At 34.5% G+C, this 23,930-nt stretch overlaps 1 protein-coding gene across 7 annotated transcripts in view; it reads left to right on the top strand.

Annotated features, from left to right (window-relative positions):
- Positions 1 to 23,930, top strand: part of USP25 (ubiquitin specific peptidase 25) — a 149,249-nt gene that overhangs the window by 50,844 nt on the left and 74,475 nt on the right. For 6 of the 7 annotated variants that reach the window (XM_042956096.1, XM_042956093.1, XM_042956094.1 and 3 more), the window contains 3 exons: positions 2,160 to 2,322; positions 13,603 to 13,689; positions 22,869 to 23,006. In XM_042956096.1, the coding sequence (XP_042812030.1) occupies positions 2,160 to 2,322; positions 13,603 to 13,689; positions 22,869 to 23,006 (388 nt within the window). The remainder of the gene's footprint in view (positions 1 to 2,159; positions 2,323 to 13,602; positions 13,690 to 22,868; positions 23,007 to 23,930) is intronic. The other variant, XM_042956095.1, reaches the window with a different exon arrangement.

The following is a 23,930-nucleotide window of genomic DNA, read 5'->3' as shown; positions in this document are numbered from 1 at the left end:
TGGTTAAGGAATGTTACAATAAACCTAGTTCTTTAAAACCCGTATTTTTTGTTATAATGAATGAAGATCTCTACATATGACTGAGTTGAGTCTTCTTCTTTCCTGTTTGTGGTATTTGCAGCTTTCCCCAGAACTCATTGCTTGTTTTAGTTCATTCATCTCTAATTACCAAGGCTGAAATAAGTTTCCTTTATTTATACTCCTAAATATGCATATGCGTTACAAAAAGAACAAAATTGTCAAAGGAAAGCACTCTCATTTGTAAAAGTCAATAAAAAATTAAATATACCTTATATACAGCAGTCTTTTGTGTTATAGTTCCCTTTTGTATACTTACATTAAATAATTGCCTTGTACAAAATCAGTTCTAATATATTATTATTATATTGAACTGTACAACTTGAACAGTAGGGAGTCTTTCAAGTTGGCTTTTTTACTTTTTATTTCCCCCTTACGTTCTTGAAAACTTCATAACAGTGGGCTATTCTAGACAACTTCTTACTTTCTTCTGCCCCAGCTCACCTAACTAAGTATTTCCAAGGATTCTGGTACCTTTTACTGGTAAATAGTTGATAAGAAAAAGCTTCCCATGGGCTGTGGTTGCATGTGAGAGCTGGTTTTTGGGCACAGTACTGTTGCTAATACTGGATCACTTTTAAAAGTTACAGAGGTATTGCAAACTGTTTGTTTTTATTTTAATTTTATTTTTTTATTTATCTTGAGAGAGGGTTCACATGTGTGCAAATGGGGGATGGGCAGAGAAAGAGGGAGAGAGAGAATCCCAATCAGGCTCTGTGCTGACAGTGCAGAATCCGACATGGGGGTCTATTCCGTGAACCGTCAGATTATGACCTGAGCCTAAATCAAGAGTCAGACACTTAATCAACTGAGCCATTCAGGCACCCCTGAGGTGTTCATTTATAAATGTTTTGAGTTTGATCTTTGCATTTCAACCTATCATGTTGTTACCTGCTATTTTTTAGGATGTGGTTTCATTGATTCCCAAACGGAGACTTTATCCTGTATTCACATAACTTAAGTGATGATGTTATCCTGTATTCACATAACTTAAGCGATGATAAGTTGAGTCCTATTATATCTTATCTAATGTCATGTTGAAAATAATACTGTTAGAGATAAAAGTATAATTTACTTTTCCCCCATAATTAAGGAATATAGCTATATGAATTTGACATTAATCTTAGAGGGCAAAATCTTTAAAATAAAGATGGTGTAGCATGAGTGAGATTTTCACAAGTAGCCAAAATGTTGGAAAAACTTACTCTTGATAAAGTCTTTTTAATTAACACAAAATGGGTTAAGACGCTTTGAATATTACTTATGCTTATTAAGAGCGTTTTGAACAGGCAAAATGCTTTGTTAGTTATATTGGGAATTAAGGTTTTCCTGCATGTTGTTACTTGCTTACGAGCAAGAAAAACGTGATTAAGCAAAGTAGCCTTATTCTTGCCATGTTTAGATGTATGTAAGATATTATATAGATAAGCTTATTTTTAAGAGGTAAATCTTTTATTATTCTGATATGTATGTAGGTAAGATTTTGGGTGAAAAAATAAACACATAACTATTCTCTTTATTTAGCTGTCATAAGTCATAGAACCCTAGAACTGAAAGAACTCTAGAATTTACCTTAGCTTTTTTTTTTCCTTTTAATAGAAAAGGAAAATTAATGGTCAGAGGAGTAAAAGTTCAGTTTGTTTAAGAATGTTTTCTTGGTGATTTAAAGCAGTTATTATTAAAAACTAGTCTTTATGTTATTTTATAAATATTTACTAGAGTGATTTCTTAGAAAACTTAATATAGGTGCTATATTCCTGGTACTAAACCTCATATCTGTTGAACCATAATTTAACATAATATATTTTCTGTTTTATAACACTGTCTTTTGCATTTGAAATTTCCTTTTTCTTAGGAAAAAAGGATGCGTGTCTCTTGATATGTTTGCAACTACTGTGTGCTTACAGAAAACTAACTTCTACTTGAGTAAAGTTTGTGTTTAACATTAATTCCCCAGATATGTTATCCCTAGCTTACGTAATTAAAATCCTTAGTTTGTGGTATGTTATTTCCTAGGTTACAGCACTAAATTAATAGTGTATTTTTTTTTTTTTTTTATCATTTTCTTTCCATCGTTTAAGAGTTCTTGAAGCCAGCATAGCAGAAAATAAAGCCTGTTTAAAGAGGACGCCTACAGAAGTTTGGAGGGATTCTCGAAACCCTTACGATAGAAAAAGGCAGGACAAAGCTCCTGTTGGACTAAAGAATGTTGGCAATACTTGCTGGTTTAGTGCTGTTATTCAGGTAAGGATCTTCATGCAGATCTTACTTGGTGGGCATGATGGCAATGGAAAGTGGGTTGGGGTGTGTGTCTTTTAAATTGTGTACTTTAAACATAAATGTAAGCAAGGTTTTAATATGCCCTTCTGTCCAATGAACTAGTTGTGGATTGTTAATACTCCTCTCTCTTCTCTTGTCCTCACCCCAGTATGAAGCTTTAATAGTAGAGTAGTACTTAACCCTTTCACTTATTTGGAAATAATCTCCTTCCTCCCTTCTGTTAGGAGTTATTGTCAGAGTAGAAAGAGTAAAAAATATTTTGTATGTATTACTCTGCAAATTTTGAGAAGGATATAACCGAGATATGAAAGCAGAACTGTTATTTTTTGTTGTTGTTAACCAAATTAAATTATTGTACATGATGGAAGATGTTATTCATAGAATTATACTCATTTTAATTACTTATATTCTTAATATAAGGTGACAATTTGAGGAGGGTATAGATTGACATAATTTTCTAAGCATATGATGTGTAAAGAATAAATATTGATAAATCAAGAGTAATGAATTTTTTTTTAACTTGAAAGGCCCTTAATGAAATGTTTCTTGAAACCCTTATTCTAAAATGAAAACTATTTATATGCATAGTTATGCATCCTCTTCTCAATTTGGACTAATTTTCTTTCTTTCTTTCTTTCTTTCTTTCTTTCTTTCTTTCTTTCTTTCTTTTTCACTTTTCTTTTATGAGATACTATTGTCATAATTCTTTACTATTCTCAGGTAGACATTGGTAATGTTATCCATCAGATTAGAAAACATGAAATTAAATGATCTCCTTAAAACAATCTATGGGGGCGCCTGGGTGGCTCAGTCAGTTAAGCGTCTGACCTCGGCTCAGGTCATGATCTCACAGTTGGTGAGTTCGAGCCCTGCATCAGGCTCCGTGCTCACAGCTTGGAGCCTGGAGCCTGCTTCGGATTCTTTGTCTCCCTCTCTCTCTGCTCCTCCCCTGCTTGCACTCTGTCTCTGTCTCTCTCTCTCAAAAATAAGTAAACATTAAAAAATTAAAAAAAAAAATAAAATAAAAAAATAAAACAATCTATGAATAATAACATACTCAATTTTTATGACCCTTTAGGAAAATCTTTTGTTTTCCTAATACAGTTGAATTATAGCTTATTATTTAGTATTCCTGAGGAGTACTGTTTAAATCATTATGTATGCCATTTCTTCTTATATTCAAAATATCTTTTCATTCTGTAGCTTCCCAAATCTGTAGGTACGATGGTATAAACTTTTGTGTGATATTAAAGCAACTAACTGGTTATTTAGTTCATTTTCTATAAAATTGTTAATTGTCTTCTGTAATTTTAACCTTTTTTCTACTTCAGTGTTATAATTTCCAACTGTCACTCCCTTTTTTGTTTGGCACATAATATCGTACAATTTGATTCCCTTTGGTTTTCTAGATTTATGTCTCTAAATTCTGTAGTGTATACTAGTTTTAAGTAATATACTGTGTTATTTGTTTTTTAGGCTATTAAAATGTTAATGAATACCTGAATTAACATAAATCTGTAGTAATACCTTTGTTCCTGTCTTTGATTATACATTAATTATTCATGTACCTGACAATAATATCTACAATTTTATTAGAATCTTTATGTCTTGCTTTACTTTACTTTGCACTGTTAGTAAGAGTTTTTACATTTTATTGTTCAATATAAGTTTTATAATTTAGACCTTATTTTAAAAATATGAAGCACAGTTTGAAGGCTGTGATGTGAGTCTTCAATTATGCTTTGCTGCCTGTATTTGGACAAGTAGGTGCTATCTCTGCACTTTAATGGCCAGCTAATGAGGCTCATTGGTTAATGAGGCCTCTTTTAGAAAAACTGTTAGAAGAAAGTACTTGCAAATGATCAATATTTCTTAGTTAGAATAGGTGCTTTGTATTTCTATACACCGTATTGTAAGAAAGGCCTGTTTGAAATGATGACTAAATTCATACTAATAGAAATGGGGATAACCACTTTTTGTTTTCATGGGATAAACTTCTTTCAGTATCTTGGTTCAAATTTTTTTTTAATTTTCTTTTATATTTGTTTATTTTAGAGAGAGAGAGTGTGAGCATGCAAGAGTGGGGAAAGGGCAGAGAGAGAGACACACACAAAATCCAAAGCAGGCTCTAGGCTCTGAGCTGTCAGTACAGAGCTTGACACAGGGCTCAAACTCATGAACCACCAGATCATGACCTGAGTCAAAGTGGGACGCTTAACTGACTGAACTACTCAGGCACTCCCAGAATTTTATTTTATTTATTTATTATTATTATTTTTTAATGTTTATTTTTGAGAAAGACAGAGTTTAAGTGGGGGGAGGGGCAGAGAGAGAGAGAGAGACACAGAATCCGAAGCAGGCTCCAGACTCTGAGCCATCAGCACAGAGCCCGATGTGGGGCTCGAACTCACTAACCGCAAGATCATGACCTGAGCCGAAGTCGGACACTTAATTGACTGAGACATCCAGGTGCCCCCAGAATTTTATTTTATTTTATTATTATTATTATTATTTTTATTTTTAACGTTTATTTTTGAGACACAGAGCATGAGTGGGGGAGGGGCAGAGAGGGAGAGACAGAATCCAAAACAGGCTCCAGGCTCTGAGCTGTCAGCACAGAGCCCATTTGGGGCTCAAACCCACAAGCTGTGAGGTCATGACCTGAGCCAAAGGCAGACAGTCAACCGACTGAGCCACCCAGGCACCCCGAGAATTTTATTTTAAAGTGAAGAAATTAAGCAGAGTGTTTTTGTGCAGGCATCTGTTCTTCAATCATTGTGGAAATTAAAATTTTGATTCTTCAAACATTAGATTTGAAGTTATATAGTAGTTCTTGTATATTAAATTGATTGCACATGGAAGAATAGTATCCTTAAATATTTTATGTTATTAAGTTTATTCATTTTTGAGAGAGAGGGAGAGAGAAAGAGAGAAAACAAATGAACGAATACAAGTAGGGGAGGGGCAGAGAGAGAGGGAGACAGAGAATCTGAGGCAGGCTCTGAGCTGTCAGCACAGAGCCAGATGTGGGGCTTGAACTCAACGATCTGTGTGATCCCGACCTGAGCTGAAGTCAGATGCTAAACTGACGGAACCACCCAGGCACCCCTTAGTTCAAATTTGAAACTGTTGTCCATCTATTTCTACTCTAAGTGGTGTTTGCTAATCTTAGCTTTTGTTTGACTTTTCAAATTTTTGGTGTTTTTTGGTGGGGAAGAGAATGGACTGCAAAAATTGCTTGTCCTATTTAAAATTTGAAATAATTTCACGAATTTTTAAATTTTTCCTTGGATTAGTGGCTGTGTAACTGGTAATGTAGCCTTACCACACTCCTAACATAGGCTAGTATAGGGTTCTTGGGATTATTGTTATTATTATATTATTTTTTGCAAAATCTAGACACATTGCAGAAATGACCTCTAGCCTTGAAAAGTTTGGGTTATAATGAAGTATTAAAATTATTGGCTTTTGGGTGTGTGGATACACATTACACTTCAGGTTTTGGGAAATTGTGGGTAGGAAGAAAAACTTGTCAAAAGACCACTTCAAGGTTTTTTTTTTGTTTTTTGTTTTTGCTGTAATTTTAAAGCCTATTCTATTTAAAAAAATTTTTTTTAATGTTTATTTTTTAGAGAGATAGAGTGTGAGTGGGAGAGGGGCAGAGAGAAAGGGAGACGCAGAATCCTAAGCAGGCTCCAGGCTCTGAGTTGTCAGCACAGAGCCCGATGTGGGGCTCGAACTCAAAAACCGTGAGGTCATGACTTGAGCCGAAGTTGGATGCTCAACTGATTGAGCCACCCAGGCGCCCAAGTCTATTCTATTTTTAAGTAGCTTTTCATTTTCATCTCTAGTAATTAAAATCTTTTATCTTTTTTCATTTTGTGACATTACTTTTTAATTCCATGGATATCATCTGAGGTGTAAAAATTTATCATCATAAATGGAATTTTTCACCTATGAAAGAAAGTCGGGCAGGAAATCTCTTGTTAGTGCTGGAAGTTTCTTATTTTTTTTTCCAAAGTGAATTGAAACTTGTTCAAACTATGACATAAATGCACTGTAAAGTTTCACTTACAGGGTTTTCTCAGGGGTGGAATTTACTTAGTTGGCAGGACTAGTGTGAAACAACTGGGACTTCTTTTCTTTGTAAATATATCTGCCAATTATAGACATTTACTTAGATTATAAACCTCTAACTCCAGAATAGGTAGCAGGGATAGACTACAGAGGGTACATCTTTGTTTTACTTGTTCCTTTAGATACTGGCACCAATATTTTGGGAGAAAAGGGAAACAGTATCAGAAAGGGACTATAAGCAAGGAGAAGATGGTACAGAGGATGGCTTAAATCTTTTGGATGCTAGCAATATTAGCCTGACCGTCCTAGATTGGGCATTAACTCGTTATCTAGTCGAGTATTTTTATCTTGGAAGTTATATGTAAAAGGACTAATTGGTGCTCTTTTTCTCCACTAGGGTATCAGTGAAATGAGGTACTCATTTAGAGGTATATATTCTCTCTTGCTAGTTTGGGGTATAATTCATGGATTCTCATGATGGCCCTTGGTGCCTTTCCCATTTGGATGCCTCTGAGATGCTCAGAAGTAAGATTCTCATACATCTGTTTGCCTTGTACAGCCCCAGTTCACTTCTACTGTAGATCCATTGGTGCTTATTAATAAGTCTTATAACTCCATTTCACACTCAAAAGGGTTGTTAGTTGGAAGATAAAGGATATGGTCACCTTCCTCATAAATCGTGTAATTCCACAAGTATCCTGAGGGCAGAGCACAGATTTTCTAGGTTATTGTTTTATACCAGTATATAGTATAGTGTCTAACACATTGGAGGAATCCTTTAGGTAATTATTGAATGGGTGACTGAAAGAACCAAAAAGGAGCATATATTATATATGGTGGAATTGAAAACTTAAGATGCTTCTCTCACCCAAATGATCGGGATCGAGAAGATGCTATAAGTTTTCAAAAAATGTTAGGACATCATTTAACATGTTTACTCGCATTATTTTCTCTTAACTCTTTAATTTTCATCAAAGAACAGAAGTACCTGGTTCAAAGAGAAAATACAAAATTCCACAGCAATAAAAGGCTTATAGTGAAAAACAACCGTAATCTGCCCCAAACCTCCCTACCTTATAGTGATGAGTCTTAAAAGTAACTACAACCAGTTCTAGATTTTTTTCTTGTCATTTTTCTAAATGACATGCCTTCCTGCTGAGATAGATGAGGAATTAGCTGTCCATTTCATGTACCTAGAATTGCCTTTCTTTTCATTCTCAACATAGTTATATCATAAGTTTAAATAGTCAGTAGTCAGTGTTTACATTTTCTATGATTTTGTAAACATTATAATGGTTTACTAGGAGTATCCCTTTGTAATTTTTTTGTTTTCCTGGAGTAGTCAGTTTCCCATTTTTTTCTTTCCATTTTTTATTTACTTATTCTTAAAATTTCCTCTAACATCCCTGTTATGGTTCTGAATGCACAAACATATTAACTCTATCTCCCTCTTTCTTGCTTGCTTTCTTTGTTTCATTTTTTTTTTAATTAAAAAAATTTTTTTAACATTTCTCCAACCATTTTTTTTTTTTTTTTTTTTTTTTTTTTTTTTTTTTTTTTTTTTTTTTTTTTTTTTTTTAGAGTAAGAGAGACAGAGTGTGAGTGGGGGAGGAGCAGAGAGAGAGGGCGACACAGTATCTAAAGCAGGCTCCAGGCTCTGAGCTATCAGCACAGAGCCCGATGCAGGGCTCAAACTCAGAAATTGTGAGATCATGACCTGAGCTGAAGTCGGCTGCTTCAACTGAGCCGCCTAGGCACCCCTGTTCGTTCTTTCCTTCCTTCCTTCCCTCCTTCCTTCCTTCCTTCCAAATTTGGTTCCCTTTACCACAGATTTCTCTGTCTCAGGTTCAAGCTGGATTCCGATTCTTTGTGTTTTAAGCATGATTGCTGGCTTTCTAAAAGGAAGCCTAGAGAAAGGTGATTGTGTGAAGGTTGATTGGGGATCACTTTGCAGGGTTTTTTACTTACTCCTCCTATTTGTAGCCCTGAGTCTCATTGCCTCACACACACAGACACTATGATTTTTCTGAAACCAAGTCCATTCAGTTCAGTTATATCCAAAGACAAAATTTCCTGTATCCCACAGAAGGAAGTGGTAGTTGTCTCAATCTTCTGTATCTGGGAAGGACATGGAGATTTAATTGCTCTGTATACAGACTTTCATCTTTTAATCATGCCATCTATTTCCAGTCCCTGCCTTACTCTGAACTTATGTGATACCATTCTTTTTTTTTTTTTTTTTTTTTCCTAATCCACCAAGGAGAAGTGATCTTACTTTTCTTCAGTATCTTCATTATAGACAGTTTATATCCCTTTGCTTTCTTGTCATTGCTCTTTGTTTTCCACAAGTTATTTGAAATCTCATCTCATAGCTTTCTGTTATTAACAAGAGTTTAGCCAAATTCCATTTTATCAAGTGACCTTCAAAATTTAGTTTTTAGCTTCGGACTCAGTGAAAGGATACTTGTTTTCAGGATGCATCAATCACAGACACAGTTTAGGCAGCAGTGACATTTACCTTTTCCCACCTTTTTTTTGAAGAAATAGGTTGATCAGTACTATTATGACTATGGTTGAGGATATACAGTATTTGTGACTTAAAAACATTAATTTCTGTGATTTATTGTAATGATCACAAGTTCTACTTAGAGTTGTAGCTTATTAGGTTGTATTAGACCACTTACGTGGTCATATTTTTCTGGAACCCAACTCAACCAAACCAAAAGAACATCAACAAAAAAATCAACTATGTCACCTAACACTAAAGCAGTGAGGGATTTTGAGACTAAGCTCTGAAAGATCAGTATTTTTAGAGTAAGCTTCATATTTTGGGCAGATTTTATCCTTGAGACAGTTCCAGAAATGGCTTCTGAGTGGTTGGGAAGGTAAGCATAGTTTTGTACAAACTTGGAGCATTAGTAAACACCTTAGACTTCCAGTTAAATTCTAGAGGGCTAGAATGTTGGATTAGTGGGAACTGAAAATAAGCCAGGCTTCATAGTGTTTGAATTTCAGCTTCAACTCAGTATTGTTTGGATTAAGTTGATCTGGGACTGCAAATGACTCCAGTTTTAGTGCCTGCCAGAAGCAAATGTGTAAATTCTGTTAGAAGGTAATATTATCTAGAACTTTGAATTTTCTCCACTTTTTCCACATAAAAATAAATGTTTAGTATTCAAATCAGTTATAATCAGTTATAATCAAAAATTAAAATAACTGGCAATATGAAACCTGAAAATTGAATTGTTTGTTATAATAACTATTAATATGATGAAGGAATTAAAAGCAAGATTGAGAATTTCAATAGAAAAGTAAAAAGTATAAAAAAAAGCAAAATAGAAATTTTAGAATTGCTGAATATAATAAAGTTAATCAGTGGATGACTTTAGCAGTATATTTGACACAACTGAAGAGAAAATTAGTTAACTGGACATTTGGTTTGAAGAACATTTTCAGACTGAAGCCATGAAGTACAGATAAGAGGATATAAGAGATATTTTGGACATGGTGAATTGTGTTGACATAACATTTATGGTTATAGAGGGAAAGTAAAAAGAGAATATAGCAAAAGTAATATTTGAAAAGATGCCTGAGAATATTCCAAATGTGATGAATGGGATCAAGCCACAGATACTGGAAACAATAGGAATCAAGTAGCATAAACATAAAGAATATTGTGCCAAGGCACATAAAATGGAAAAAACTATGGACAAAGAGAAAATCCTAAAAGTAGCCAGGTGGAAAAGATGTATAGGCACACCTCAGAGACACATGGGTTTTGTTCCACACAATCGCAATAAAATGAATATCTTAATAAAACAAGTCAAATGAATGTTTTGGTTTCTTAGTGTGTATAAAAGTTATGTTTATACTATACTGCAGCCTATTCAGTATACAGTACGATTACATTAAAAAAAACAATATGTATACCTTAATTAAAAATAATTTATTGCTAAAAAATACTATTATCTGAGCTTTCAATGAGTCATAATCTTTTTGGTGGTGGAGGGTCTCGTTTCAATATTGATGGCTACCAACTGATGAGGGTGGTGGTTGCTGAAGGTTAGGGTGGCTGTGGCAGTTTCTTACACTAAGATGGCAGTGAAATTTGCCCAAACAGTTGAAAACCAAATCAATTGAATGAACACTTAGAAGCCACTGTAGTATTATTAATTGGCCTGATTTCAATATTGTTGTGTCCTAAGAAATAGGGAAGCCTGAGGAGAGTCAGAGAGAAGGAGGAATGGCCAGTTGGGGCAGCAATCATAACACATACAACATAATTGATTAAGCTTGTCATCTTTTGTGGGCATGATTTGCAGAGCCCCCCAAAAGTTTGCATTAGTAACATGCAAGATCACTGATTGTAGATCACCATAAAAGATATAATAATAGAAATTTTAAAATATTGCAAAAATTACCAAAATGTGACACAGAAACACAAAATGAGTAAGTGCTGTTGGAAAAGCGGTGCCAATAGGCTTGCTTGACAAAGGGTTGCCATCAACCTTCAATTATAGAAAATATGAGCTCTACAAAATGCATTAAGATGAAGCGTTAAAACAAGAGGTGCCTGTATCACCTCTATAAAGAAACAAAACAAAGATTGACAGCTGACTTCTGAACACAAATACTGTTTTTAGAGTGCTATAAAAAATAACTGGCCATCTAAAATTCTATAACTGGCAAAAATCTTACAAAAATGAAGAAAAACAATTTCACACTAAGCAGAAGCTGAAGTAATTCATTACCAATAGACCCACACCGAAAGAAATATAATTGTTTAGAAAGGTATTCAGGGAGAAGAAAAATGTTCCCTAATGGGAGTTTAGAGTAAAGAAGTGGGATTGAGATTATCCTAATTTGTCATTATTCTCTTTCCTATTTAAACTACTCATAAAACAGTCTGTATTTTATCATTTTTCTATCCCATTTCTTTAGTACTCCTTGCTGCCTCTCTTCCATCATTCTACTGAAAAGGTGATTTCCCAGTTGCCAAATCCAAAAGTTAGTTTTCTTCCCTTACCTTACTGGATCTGGCAACATTTGAGAGTATAGGTCCCTGATTTATCATGGTTCAGTTTATGATTTTTTGACATACAGTAGTACAAAAGCAGTATATATTCAGTAGAAGTTGTACTCTAAATTTTGATCATTTTTTGGGCTAGCAGTGTGCCGTATAGTACTTTCTTGTGATGCTAGCTCCTAGTCGGACATGTGATCACGAGGGTAAACAATGATATACGTACAACCATTCTGTACCCATACAACCTATTCTGTTTTTCACTTTCAGTACAGTATTTAATAAATTACATTATATATTCAACACTTTGTTATAAAATAGACTTTGTATTGGATGATTTTGCCCACCTGTATGCTAATGTAAATGTTCAGAACACTTTTGAGGTAAGCTAGGCTAAGCAAAGATGTTCGGTACGTTTTGTGTATTAAATGAATTTTCAGCTTAATGATACTTTAATTGTAGGGAGGGTTTATCCAGATGTAACCCCATCATAAATCAAGAAGTTCTGTATTGCAAATCTTGTCCATCTTGAAATTTGCCATTGATTCTTTGAAGTACTTCAGAATTTTCTGTGGTACTTTATTTTTCTATCTTTGTTGAGAAGCCCCTGACCTAGGTACTTTTTAAAGTTCCACAGTTACTCTGATACACTGCTATATTTGAAGGACATTTTCTCCTTTTTCTTTTTGCTTGCATACTCTTCACTTCCCATACTATTCTTATTTTGTCAGAGACTCAATATATTTTATTCTCTGCTTGTTCTCCTCGTGTCTGCATGTAGTGGGTACTCCATAAATATTTATTAAATGAATGAATAAATTAATTACCTCACATGTTCATTTGTTTAATTGAGAAATACTTCAAGATTACAAGATAACCAAAATATTTTCCTACAGTTTCTGTTGCCAGCTTTATGATTTTATCTTTCTTTCTTTTTTAATGTTTTTTAATGTCTATTATTTTTGAGAGAAAGAGAGAGAGAGCAAGCACGGAAGGGGAAGAGAGAGGGAGACACAGAATCTGAAGCAGGCTCCAGGCTCTGAGCTGTCAGCACAGAGCCCGATGCGAGGCTCGAACTCACAAACCACCAGATCATGACCTGAGCCGAAGTCGGCCGCCCAACCGACTGATCCACCCAGGCACCCCTGGTTTTATCTTTCATATTTAGGTCTTTAAACCACATCTATATCTATATATCTGTATCCTAGTTTTTTCTTTATAGATAGTGGGCCAGTTTTCCCAACCCCCAACTCCTAAACAAAATCTTGTTTTATGATTGATTTGTGGTGCTACCTTTATGTTCTATCAAGTTGGCTCACACAACTTTGCTAAGACCTCATGCATCCTTGCCTCCTATAGTGATTTTCAACAGAAAGGAATATGTTTTACATCTTAAAAAACTTGACACACACGTGTATATAAAATGGATACAATGAAAATTTTGCAAACAGTATTCTGGTGTGTTTACTGTGTATGACAGGTTCTGCTATTTTCAGTTGCATTTTATTTCATTTTTTTAAACAAATAATCATGATGATGACAACATGAGTTCTAGGAAGCTTTCCTGTGGACATCTTTCATATGCTCTCATCCTCTGTGAGATCAATAGAATTATATCTTGGAGTCAGATTTCTATTGTCCTAATATCTTTCTCCTTTCTGGGCTGTGTGTCTTCTTGAGCATAGAGATAATATGTAATTTCTTTATGTCTCTATCACCTAGCAGCTGGCCCATAAATTTATTAGTGCTACATTTTTGTAGTATTGATACCTCAAGATAACGCAGTGAATATAACATGTTTAAAAAGTTCTAGACTTAGCATTTGTGTACCTTTTGAGGAAACTGCTTATTAAGCACATAGAGAAAGAAAGCTTTTAATAATATATAGTATGATTTTTTGTGTTGTCCACAATTAATTTTCTGCTTTTCCATACAATAAATATTGTTAATGATAAAGAATAGTGTGTCAGTATATAAGAAATTTGACATTTTCTCTAGGAGAAAATAGGTCTTGTGCTAGTGGCAACAATCCTGTGTATAAGTAGAATAGTTGTCAAAAATAAATCTCTAAGACCAGTCATATTTTTATAGTTCTGTTAATAGAACTTTCCCCTAGATTTTCTTAAATTGTTGTTCTTTTTCAGTCATTATTCAATCTTTTGGAATTTAGAAGATTAGTTCTGAATTACAAGCCTCCGTCAAATGCTCAAGATTTACCCCGAAACCAAAAGGTAAAACTATGAAAGATTTTTAAGCAGTGTGTGTGTGTGTGTGTTGTGTGTGTGTGTGTGTGTGTGTGTGTGTGTGTGTGTGTGTGTGTATGTCATCATATTCTTTTATCTGTGCTTGATTTTAGGGCAGTTTGTCTCATCAAATATGAAACTGTTAATTTTGAATGTCAGCCCATTAATCTCAGTTACTACAGTAACTTTCTATTCTTTATCAGTATATTATAAATCTGAATTTTTCTTCACATGTGTGTCAATAATATGCTAGTTTATTGTGTCACTTTAGTAATTGCTTTTCACTCTCTCTTTTTTAAGTTCATTTATTTATTTTGGGGGGTGGGGAGAGGAGCAGAGAGAGAGAGAGGGAATCCCAAGCAGGGATTGACAGCTCTGAGAAAGCACAGAACCCAATATGGGGCTCGATTCCATGAACTGTGAGATCATGACTTGAGCTGAAATCAAGAGTTGTGTTGCTCAACTGACAGAGCCACCTGGGTGCCCCTCCCTTTTTCTTCTTTTTGAATTGTCAAATTTCAGGAACTTTATAGGTTTTAATTTATAATTCAAGGTTTTTCTTTCAATTGCCTCCCGAAAAATTGTGTGAAAATAAAAATTTTTGTGTAGATGAGCCCTTTAAAAGATTAGTTTTTACGGGCTGTCTTTGCAGTGACAATCTATAACTTCCTTTTTGTAAGTTTATATTGTTAGGCAATATAACGTGACAGAACACACACATAATCAGGGCTAGATTGCCTGGGTATCCTGGCTGTGGATTTAGGGTTTGAACTGTCTGTTCAGTTTCCTTTCCTGAAAGGTGTAAATAATATTAGTAATTATTGTATACGGTTTTGAGAATTAAATGAGGTAAAACATACAAAGGGCTTAGAAGTACATAGTTCATAGTAAGTACCTCAGATGATGTTATTGTATTCATGTTAGCTTTTCAAAGTAGGACTGATGCAGAAATTTATATTTAATGTAAGAAATTAATTATGGAGGTGATACATGTGAGTATTTAGGGCTTTAAGGATCTTGTCATAAAAAAAATTGTAGCCCTAAAAGGGGACTGGTTGCACAAAGAAGTTAAAGTGTTAGGTTACCATAAAGTATTGAACTTTGCGTGACTTCCTTTTAGTGTTAATGATATGTAATAGAATTTTTCTTCTTTTTCTTTTTCTTCTTTTTTTAAATTTTTTTTAATGTTTACTTATTTTTGAGAGAGAGAGGAGAGAGATAGAGTGTGAGTGGGGAGGGGCAGGGAGAGAAGGAGACACAGAATCTGAAGCAGGCTCCAGGCTCCAAGCTGTCAGCACAGAGCCTGACACGGAGCTCAAATTCTTGGACCGCAAGATCATGACCTGAGCCAAAGTCGGACGCTTAACCAACTGAGCCACCCGGGCACCCCTGTTTTTCTTTTTTTTTTAAATATTTATTTATTTATTTTGAGAGAGAGCACGCGTACATGTGAGTGAGCAGGGGAAGGAGACAGAGGATCCCAAGCAGGCTCTGTGCTGTCAGTGCAGAGCCTGATGTGGGGCTTGAACTCATAAACCATGAGATCATGACCTGAGCCTAGACCCAGAGTCAGACACCTAACCAGTTGAGCCACCCAGGCGTTCCTGTTTTTCTTTTAGTGTGTAATTTGAAAATCACTTGTTCTGTAAACATGAAACATTTATAATGCAAACTAGTGGGAATACAATGATTTATAGCTAGCTTTTCAGGCTATAATCTTTGAGCAGTAGAGTATCAGGCTGGTAAGCAAGCCTAAACAAGCCATTTTCAAAGGGGACCAAGATTACCTGACTACCCCACAGACTTGCAGAGAAATTAAGCAAAACCCCTTCACTCATTACAGTTGTTCCATGAAGTTTTTTGGACTGTTGCTTCCATTATCACACCTTGTTAATAATCACAGTTCTCTCCTCTCTTTTTTTCTTTTTTTTAATAATGCTTTCCTTTTTTTTTTTTTTAAATGTTTATTTACTTATTTCGAAAGAGAGAGTGCGCATGTGGCCTAGGAGCTGGGGAGGGGCAGAGGGAGAGAGGGAGAGAGAGAATCCCAAGTAGGCTCTGCACTGTCAGCACAGAGCCAAGCGTGGAGCCCCATCTCATGAACTGAGAGATCATGACTTGAGCCAAAATTAAGAAGTTGGGCGCTTAACCGACTGAGCCACCCGAGTGCCCCCACAGCTCTTTCTTCTCATGTCTCAGTTGAAGTATATTTATAATTTACGTGACATTATTTGGAAACATTGCTTCCAATTAGGTATTTATATGTATCTTGACTTTTTCTCTTTTGTTTCTGGATTTTAGTGCTTTAAAGAGTTTTAATTTACTTTATTTTTCAAAATGTTGAATAAGACCAAGTTAGTTTTAGAGTCGTATTTAAAAACGATCATAACATCCATGCTTATGTACCAGAGCTAATTTTAGGATTGTTCAGCTGAGTACCCATGAAATATATAAATCTTACCTTCACCTTTCTAGAGAAATTTGTTTTCTTGCAGTAGATGGATCAGTATGTCCAGGTGTCCCTTTAGGTTAAGGAATTAAAAGGATCTCTACTTCAATTGTGAAAAAAAAACCGCTTTATTTAGAAGAACTCTGTGCAGTTTTTTAAAAGATTATTTCACAAATGAAGTTATTCTTTAAGTTTATTATTTTTATTTATTTTGGTAGAGAGATAGCAAGCAGGAGAGGGGCAGGAGAGGGAGACAGAATCTCAAGCAGGCTCTGCACTGGCCCCACAGAGCCTGTTGCAGGGCTCAAACTCATGAACCCTTGAGATCATGACTTGAGCTGAAGTCAAGAGTTGGATGCTTAACTGACTGAGCCACCCCAGTGCCGCTGAAGTTATTCTTTAATGTGGCATGGTAACATCAATACATACTATAACTGACATCTCTGAAGCAGATATGTGGGACTAATAGGTAGTTATCAGCCACTGATTGGTGCTACATTCAGCTGAGGTGATGAAAAACACCAGGTGTACTGACTGAGTCACCCACACACCCCAAGGTACTGTTTGTAATTTTAATGTCTAGGAGAATTGTGAGGTACTAGAAGTCTAAAGATGGATTCTCACCGTAAACATCTTACCCCTCCCCACTCCCATTCATAATGTCTTTTGGCTTAAACAGTCATAAACTGATGACAAAACATGTTCAAATGTTGAGAAAACAGAGATAAATAGTTCATAATAGTGGTAATCTTCATACAAATAGCTAAAAGCTTATTACTCATAAGGTATATTATTTAAAGTCTTGTTTAAGGGTGAATATTTCCAAATAAACAATATTTTCTCATTTTCCACTACTCATAGATAAGATGCATATGAGCAGGGAATATGTTTAATTGAATTCCGTTTGGCAAACACCTGAAGGAATTTGAATTTTCAAATGACAGAGTCATTCTGGAATTTCTGTCTTTAGTTATGAATAAAGTAATAAGATTGGATTTACAGGTTTCAGTACATTTCAAAGGATTCAAAGCATGCAAAGTATATTTTCTGACTGCGGTGGAATAAAGATGGAATTTGACAACAGAAAGACATTAGAAAATCTCTCTGATTATGGAAAATTAAGTAATACACCTTTAAATAACCCAAGGGACAAAGAGAAAATCAGAGGGGAAATTTCAGAATATTTTAAATTAAAACACAACATACCAAAATTAGAAGGATATAGCTAAGGCAGATGTTAGTGGAAAAAACATGAACTAAACACATTAGAAATTAAGAATAGTTTCAAATTTATGACATTGGCTTGCACATCAAGAAATTAGAAAAAAAAGCACATTAATATTTGAAAATAGAAGAAAGGAAATAATAAAGATAACAGCTAGATTATTGAAATAGAAATGAAATTGAAATAGTAGAGAAAATTAATGGAACCAAAAGCTGCTTCTTAAGATCAGTAAAATGAATTTCTAGGTAGTCTGAGCAAAAAAAAAAAAAGAAGAAACAAATTACCAGTATAAACAATGAGAGAGAGGGACATCACTATAAATTATCTAGAAAATAAAATAGAATAGTGGAATATTATAAATAGACAAATATCTTGAAAGCCACAAACTACTGAAGCTCACTGATGGAAAAATAGATAACCTGAGTATCCCTATATTACATAAAGAAATAGAATTTTTAGTTAACCTAATCACCAAAAAATTCAACAATGAAGTAGCTTACTGGTGAATTATACCAAACATGTAAGGAAAGAATAATACCAGTTCTCTACATGTTTTTTCAGAAAATTGAGAATGAGGTAAAACTTCCCAGTTCATTCCATGCGCCCAGCATTACTGTGAAGCCAAATAGAAAAAGATATTTCTTTTATTTTTTTTTAATTTTTAAATACCTTTTTAAGTTTGTTTATTTATTTTGAAAGAGAGAGCATGTGTGAGCAGGGCTGGGTCAGAGGAAGAGGGATAGAGAGAATCCCAAGCAGGCTGTGTGCTGTCAACACCGAGCCTGACACAGGGCTCCATCCTAGGAACTGCAAGATGGTGACCTGAGCTGAAATCCAGGTGCGCTGCTCAACCGACTGAGCCATCCAAGCACCCTTAGAAAAAGATATTTCAAGAAAAGGAAACTAATGACCAATATTCTTCATGAACATAAAAGCAAAATGTTGTAGCAGATATTTGGCAAATAACTCTTGAAACATCCATAAAGGATACTACCTCAGCAACTGGAGTTTATGTAGACTGCAAGGTTGGTTTAGTGTTCAAAAATCAGTCTAATTCACCATGGTAACAGACTAAAGAAGAAAACCATATAATCACCTTAGTAGATAAAGAATTTGACAAAAGCTCATGTACCTAAAATCTCTCAGAAACTAGAAACTGGAAGAAGCTTTTTTATCTTGATAAAAATCATTTATGAAAAGCCTATGACTAATATAATACTTAGGTGAAAGACTGAGTGCTTTTCCCCAAAAATCAGGAGGAAGCAAGGATATCTGTCCTCACCACTTCTGTTAAACAGTAGACTGGAGTTCTTAACCAGTGCTATAAAGCAGGAAAAGGAAATAAACATGAAGATTAGAAGGGAAGAAATAAAGGTGTCTTTGTGTATATGCTTGGTTGTCTATGTAGAAAATTCTAAGTACTGTACAAAAATAAATAAAAGATGGTAGAACCAAGGAATGAACTCAGCAAGGTTACGTGATATGAGGCAAACATGCAAAAATCAATTTTATTTCTAGGGGCACCTGGGTGGCTCAGTCAGTTAAATGTTGGGCTGTTGACTTCAGCTCAGGTCATGATCTCACGGTTCATGAGTTCGAGTTCTGTGTCGGGCTCTGCACTGACAGCACAGAGCCTTCTGGGATTCTGTCACCCTCTCTCTCCTCCTCCCCCTCTTCTTCTTTCTCTCTCTCTCAAAAGAAACTTTAATTTTTTTTTAATGTTTATTTTTGAGAGAGAGAGAGAGAGACAGAGTGTGAGCAGGGGAGGGGCAGAATAGGAAGGAGACACAGAATCAGAAGCAAACTGCAGGCTTCCAGCTGTCAGCACAGAGCCTGATATAGGGCTCGAACTCATGAACCCTGAAATCATGACCTGAGCCGAAGTTGGACGCTTAATCAACTGAGCCACCCAGATGCCCCTCAAAATAAACTTAAAAAAAAATCAGTTGTATTTGTAAATACAGTGGGAAATTTAAATTAAAAAATACATATATACAGTAGCATAAAATGTGGACTATTAGGGGTAAAGTGGGCAAAAGATACTTGTAGAAAACCACAAAATTTTGCTGAGAGAAATTAAAGAGATAGATATGTTTAAGGATGAGAGGATTTAATACTGATTGTTATGATATCAATTATCCCCAGTTTAATCTATAGATTCAGTGTAATCTCGATCATAATTCCAGCAGGCTTTTTCATAGGAATTGACAAATTGATATTACATTTGTATAGAAAATCGGACTACTAGAATAGCCATAGTAGTTTTAAAAAGAAAGACAATGTTGGAAGAATCAACTCTTATGCATTATTTTTGGTGAAAAGATAGTCTAGTCATACAGATCAATGGAACAGAATAGAATCCAGAAATAGATCTACACATATAGAGTGAGTTGGTTTTAATGAGAATTGACAAAACAATTCAGTAGACAAAGGAAAATCTTTTAAACTAATGGTATCATAGACAAAAAGATAACCCTCAGCCCTTACAGAACATATCTTTTTCAAATATATGAAAAAAACTGATAATGGATTATAGACCTAAAAGAAAACAAACTATAAAAATTCTTGATGAAAACATTAGAGAAAATTTTAATGTCTTAGGTTAAGAAAAGATTTCTTAAGTGGGAGAAAACAAGGACACAAATCATAAAAAAAATGATTAACTGGACTTCATCAAAATTAAAAACTTATCTGAAAAATTTATACAAAATGAAAAGCTAAGCCACAACTGGGAGCAAATTGCTCTCAGCCAATTTCTGTGGCTAGAAAATCTTTCTGAATTTCAAAAGGCGAAATTGTAAATGATGTTAAATGCAGCTACTACATTTGGCTAAATTATGAAAATATCACCACATGCAGAAACTATTCAAACTATTCTTAGTCTTTTTTTTAAAAAAGACTTATTAAGGTGTAACTGATGTACAATATACTGTATACTGTAAAGTGCACACTTAGCAAAACACGTATCAGATAAAGGAATTGTATCTAGAATATATACAGAACTTGCATAAGTCAATAAGATAAGCTATTACTGTTCTGGGAAAAATATTTGGACAGACACTTCACCAAAGAGGATCTACAGACAAATAACTACATGAAAAGGTGCTTGACATTATTTCATAGGAAAATTGAAATTAAAACTAGAGGTGCCATTTTGTACCTACTGGAAGAACTAGTTAAAAATATAACCCATATCCAAATGATGTAGAAAATGGATCTAGAACTCTTATTAAGCTGTCAGTGGGAATATAACATGTATAACGCTTCTGCAAAAGCAGTTTGGTTGTTTCTTGAAACAATAAATCTACATACAACCTAAGCTCTCTCCAAGTTTTTACTCAAGAGAAATTAAAACATATGTCCACACAAGCCACAACAGCTGGAATAGGTCACTGGATAAAGAAGTGTGGGATATTCAGACAATTAGAATACTACTGAGCGTTAAGACAGAATGGATTGTTAACACACACAGTCTTGGGGATGAAACTCAAAATAATTACTTCTGTTGTAAGAAACCAGACTAAAATGAGTACATAGAGTATGATCTGATTTGTGTAAATTTCTAAAAAATACAAAGTGACCATGGTTGCCCTGGGATGATCAGGGAAAGGGAGTAAAGTTTGAAGAAACTTGTGGGAGTGATGGATAGGTACATTGTCTTGTCTGTGGTGATGCTTTCATGGATGTATACATGTCTGAAGCTCAGGAAAGTATGTACTTTATAATGTACAGTATATTGTACATCAGTTATACTTTGAGAAGTCTTTTTTTTAAAAGACTAAGAATAGTTTGGATAGTTTCTGCATGTGGTAATATTTTCATAATTTAGCCAAATGTAGTAGCTGCATTTAACATCATTTACAATTTTGCCTTTTGAAATGCAAAAAGATTTTCTAGCCATGGAAATGAGCTGAGAACAAAAATGTTTAAATAAATTATTTTACTTTTCCAATGTGCTTCTCAGCAGAAATACACTAAATTTTCAAAAGCCCATTTATTTCATCCTTGTTCTTAGCAAGGAATGTCTCAAAAAACTGTGCTAACTTAGATTTGGTCATAAAAGAAAGAAATTGAGCTCAGAAAATTAAGGGTATTTTGGAAATTATTTTGTGGATTAAAATTGTATTTATACTTTTAAAACCTATCTATATAAGGCATTTGAGGGGGAGTAGGAAGTACAACAGAAAAATTATAGGTTAGTTTTCTTTCATTTAAAACTTTTACATTTACCCTTTATCATCGATGATGGATTTTATTATACTTATATAAAATACATGTTTTCTATAACTTAGCACTTTCATTCAGACAATGCACTTTGTGATTGCTGTAATGGTGTATTGTTTTTGGATCAAATGCCAAGCATTTGGAGCCAAATGTTTTATTCCTTTACACTTGTTTCTTAGGACTCCTTTTTAAAATGCATTCTAGGAACAACTATTTCTACATTGATTATATCATTCTGGACAGCACTATACATATACACACACATCCCTACAGTTTATAATGTTGAGAACACCAACTGTATACACTTGGAAGATTTTTCTCATATTTCAATCGAATAGATAACCTTTACGTGTTGAAATTGTTATTGCAAGAGCTAAGTATATAATAAGAACTGCTTGTTTGATTTGTTACCATATTTATTTAACTGAGATATGTGAATTCCATTCTTTAAAAACATTTCCTTCTTGTTTTAAAGTAAGTTGTTCATAATTGATAATATTGGGTTGTTTTTGGTTTTTTTCTGGAGGGTTTAAACCAAATGTAAAGAATTGAATACCTGCTTTGTGTAGTAGAAAGTTGTGGAAGAAATTTAGAAGTTCTTGTTTTTGAGAAGCTTACAGTCTATTGAGACACAAAAGTTAAGATTTCAAAGGAACACTAGAAGCATGATACATTAGTCTAATATTAGGAACTACTTAATTACTTATTAGACTCATATTGTCTGATTATTAGGATCATCACAGGACACTCCCAGTTGGTGATTCATTGCTGAGTGAAAGACATTCATTTTAGTAGATGTGGAGTTTGAAGGAATTATTGACTTGAAGGGGTCTGGGAAGGCTTCATGGAAGAGGAGGGATCTTTGTTTAAATGGGCTTATTGAGGAAAAGTACTTAAATAGTGCCTGGCACGAAGTTAGCACTCATTGAATATCGGCTGTTGTTATTGCTGTCCACAGCAGCTGGCTTTGCTGAATGGAAAGAATTATAATAAATAGGCTTGAATGAGGAGGATATTCTTGGCTGGGTAATAACATGATTAGCTATAAAAATGTAGCATTTGTGCTAAAATTGTGAGCTAAGCGTAGGTCCTCTGCTGTTTTTGTGCTCTACTCTGTTGAATCTCCTAGATCACAACAGTCTTCTTTAATTACGATGTAAGGAGTGCTGGACTCCTCCCTAATCAATATTAGTTAAGTTTTTGCATTTTAAAATGAATATCTGTTTACCAATAAAGATTAATCTTCACTTAAGATTTTCCCCCCAATAGGAGCATCGGAATTTGCCTTTTATGCGTGAGCTGAGGTATCTATTTGCACTTCTTGTTGGTACTAAAAGGAAATATGTAGATCCATCAAGAGCAGTTGAAATTCTTAAGGATGCTTTCAAATCAAATGACTCTCAGCAGGTAGTTTGTTTTTTTTTTTTTGTACTTATATATTACCGATCGTATTTTATTTAATCTGATTGTTCCTTAATTAGTTTTTTCAAAGATACATGACAATTGACGATGTTGTTATTCATCTTTATTAAAAATAAGTTGTAGTCATTTGAAACATTGCTTATTTGGAAGGTTTACTTTTACATTAAAAAAATAACGGTGATCTTGAAAAGTCTTAAATGAAGCTGTGATTTATATTATGATTGAAATTAATAAGTGAAAACGGGTAAAATTAAGAGTGTTCACAAATATGTATATATAAATCTTCACGAATGTGTGATAATCCAATGCTACTATAGTATACATGCTTTTGATATGTCTGTTTTTGTTGACAGGGAATAGTTTCTTTAATTACTCAGAAAAGGTTTCTGAACTACATTAACTTCGTTATTGCTGCTTCTGGTTTTCAATCTTTGTATAGTGCTATTTTGTGGTTTTCAAAATCTATTTCTTAAAGATAATTGGGAGTTTCACATATAATTTGAGAAGTCAGAAATTAAAAAAGAAGGAGAATAAGAAAAGCAAAGAAAATAGCAGTGTACTAGAAGCAGTGATGGAGGAGATGGCAGTGAAGCAGATGAAACGTTTCAGGAGAGATTCCTAAAGCCACCGCACTTGCAGCAGACTGGGCTGTATCTGTTATGTGGATATGTAGAGACAGTGTTTGGAGAAGGTTCTGAAAAGATGTGTAATTCTGCCACTGTCTTCCCCATGTTTTTTGTTTGTTTTGTTTTGTTTTGTTTTTGTTTTTTTTGTTTTTTTTTTCATGAAATTTATTGTCAAATTGGTTTCCATACAACACCCAGTGCTCATCCCAAAAGGTGCCCTCCTCAATACCCATCACCCATCCTCCCCTCCCTCCCACCCCCCATCAACCCTCAGTTTGTTCTC

The sequence above is a fragment of the Panthera leo genome, chromosome C2, assembly GCF_018350215.1.
Source record: "Panthera leo isolate Ple1 chromosome C2, P.leo_Ple1_pat1.1, whole genome shotgun sequence".
NCBI lineage: Eukaryota > Metazoa > Chordata > Mammalia > Carnivora > Felidae > Panthera > Panthera leo.
Note: the sequence above shows the minus strand (reverse complement) of the source record. Positions and strands in the feature narration are given on the sequence as shown.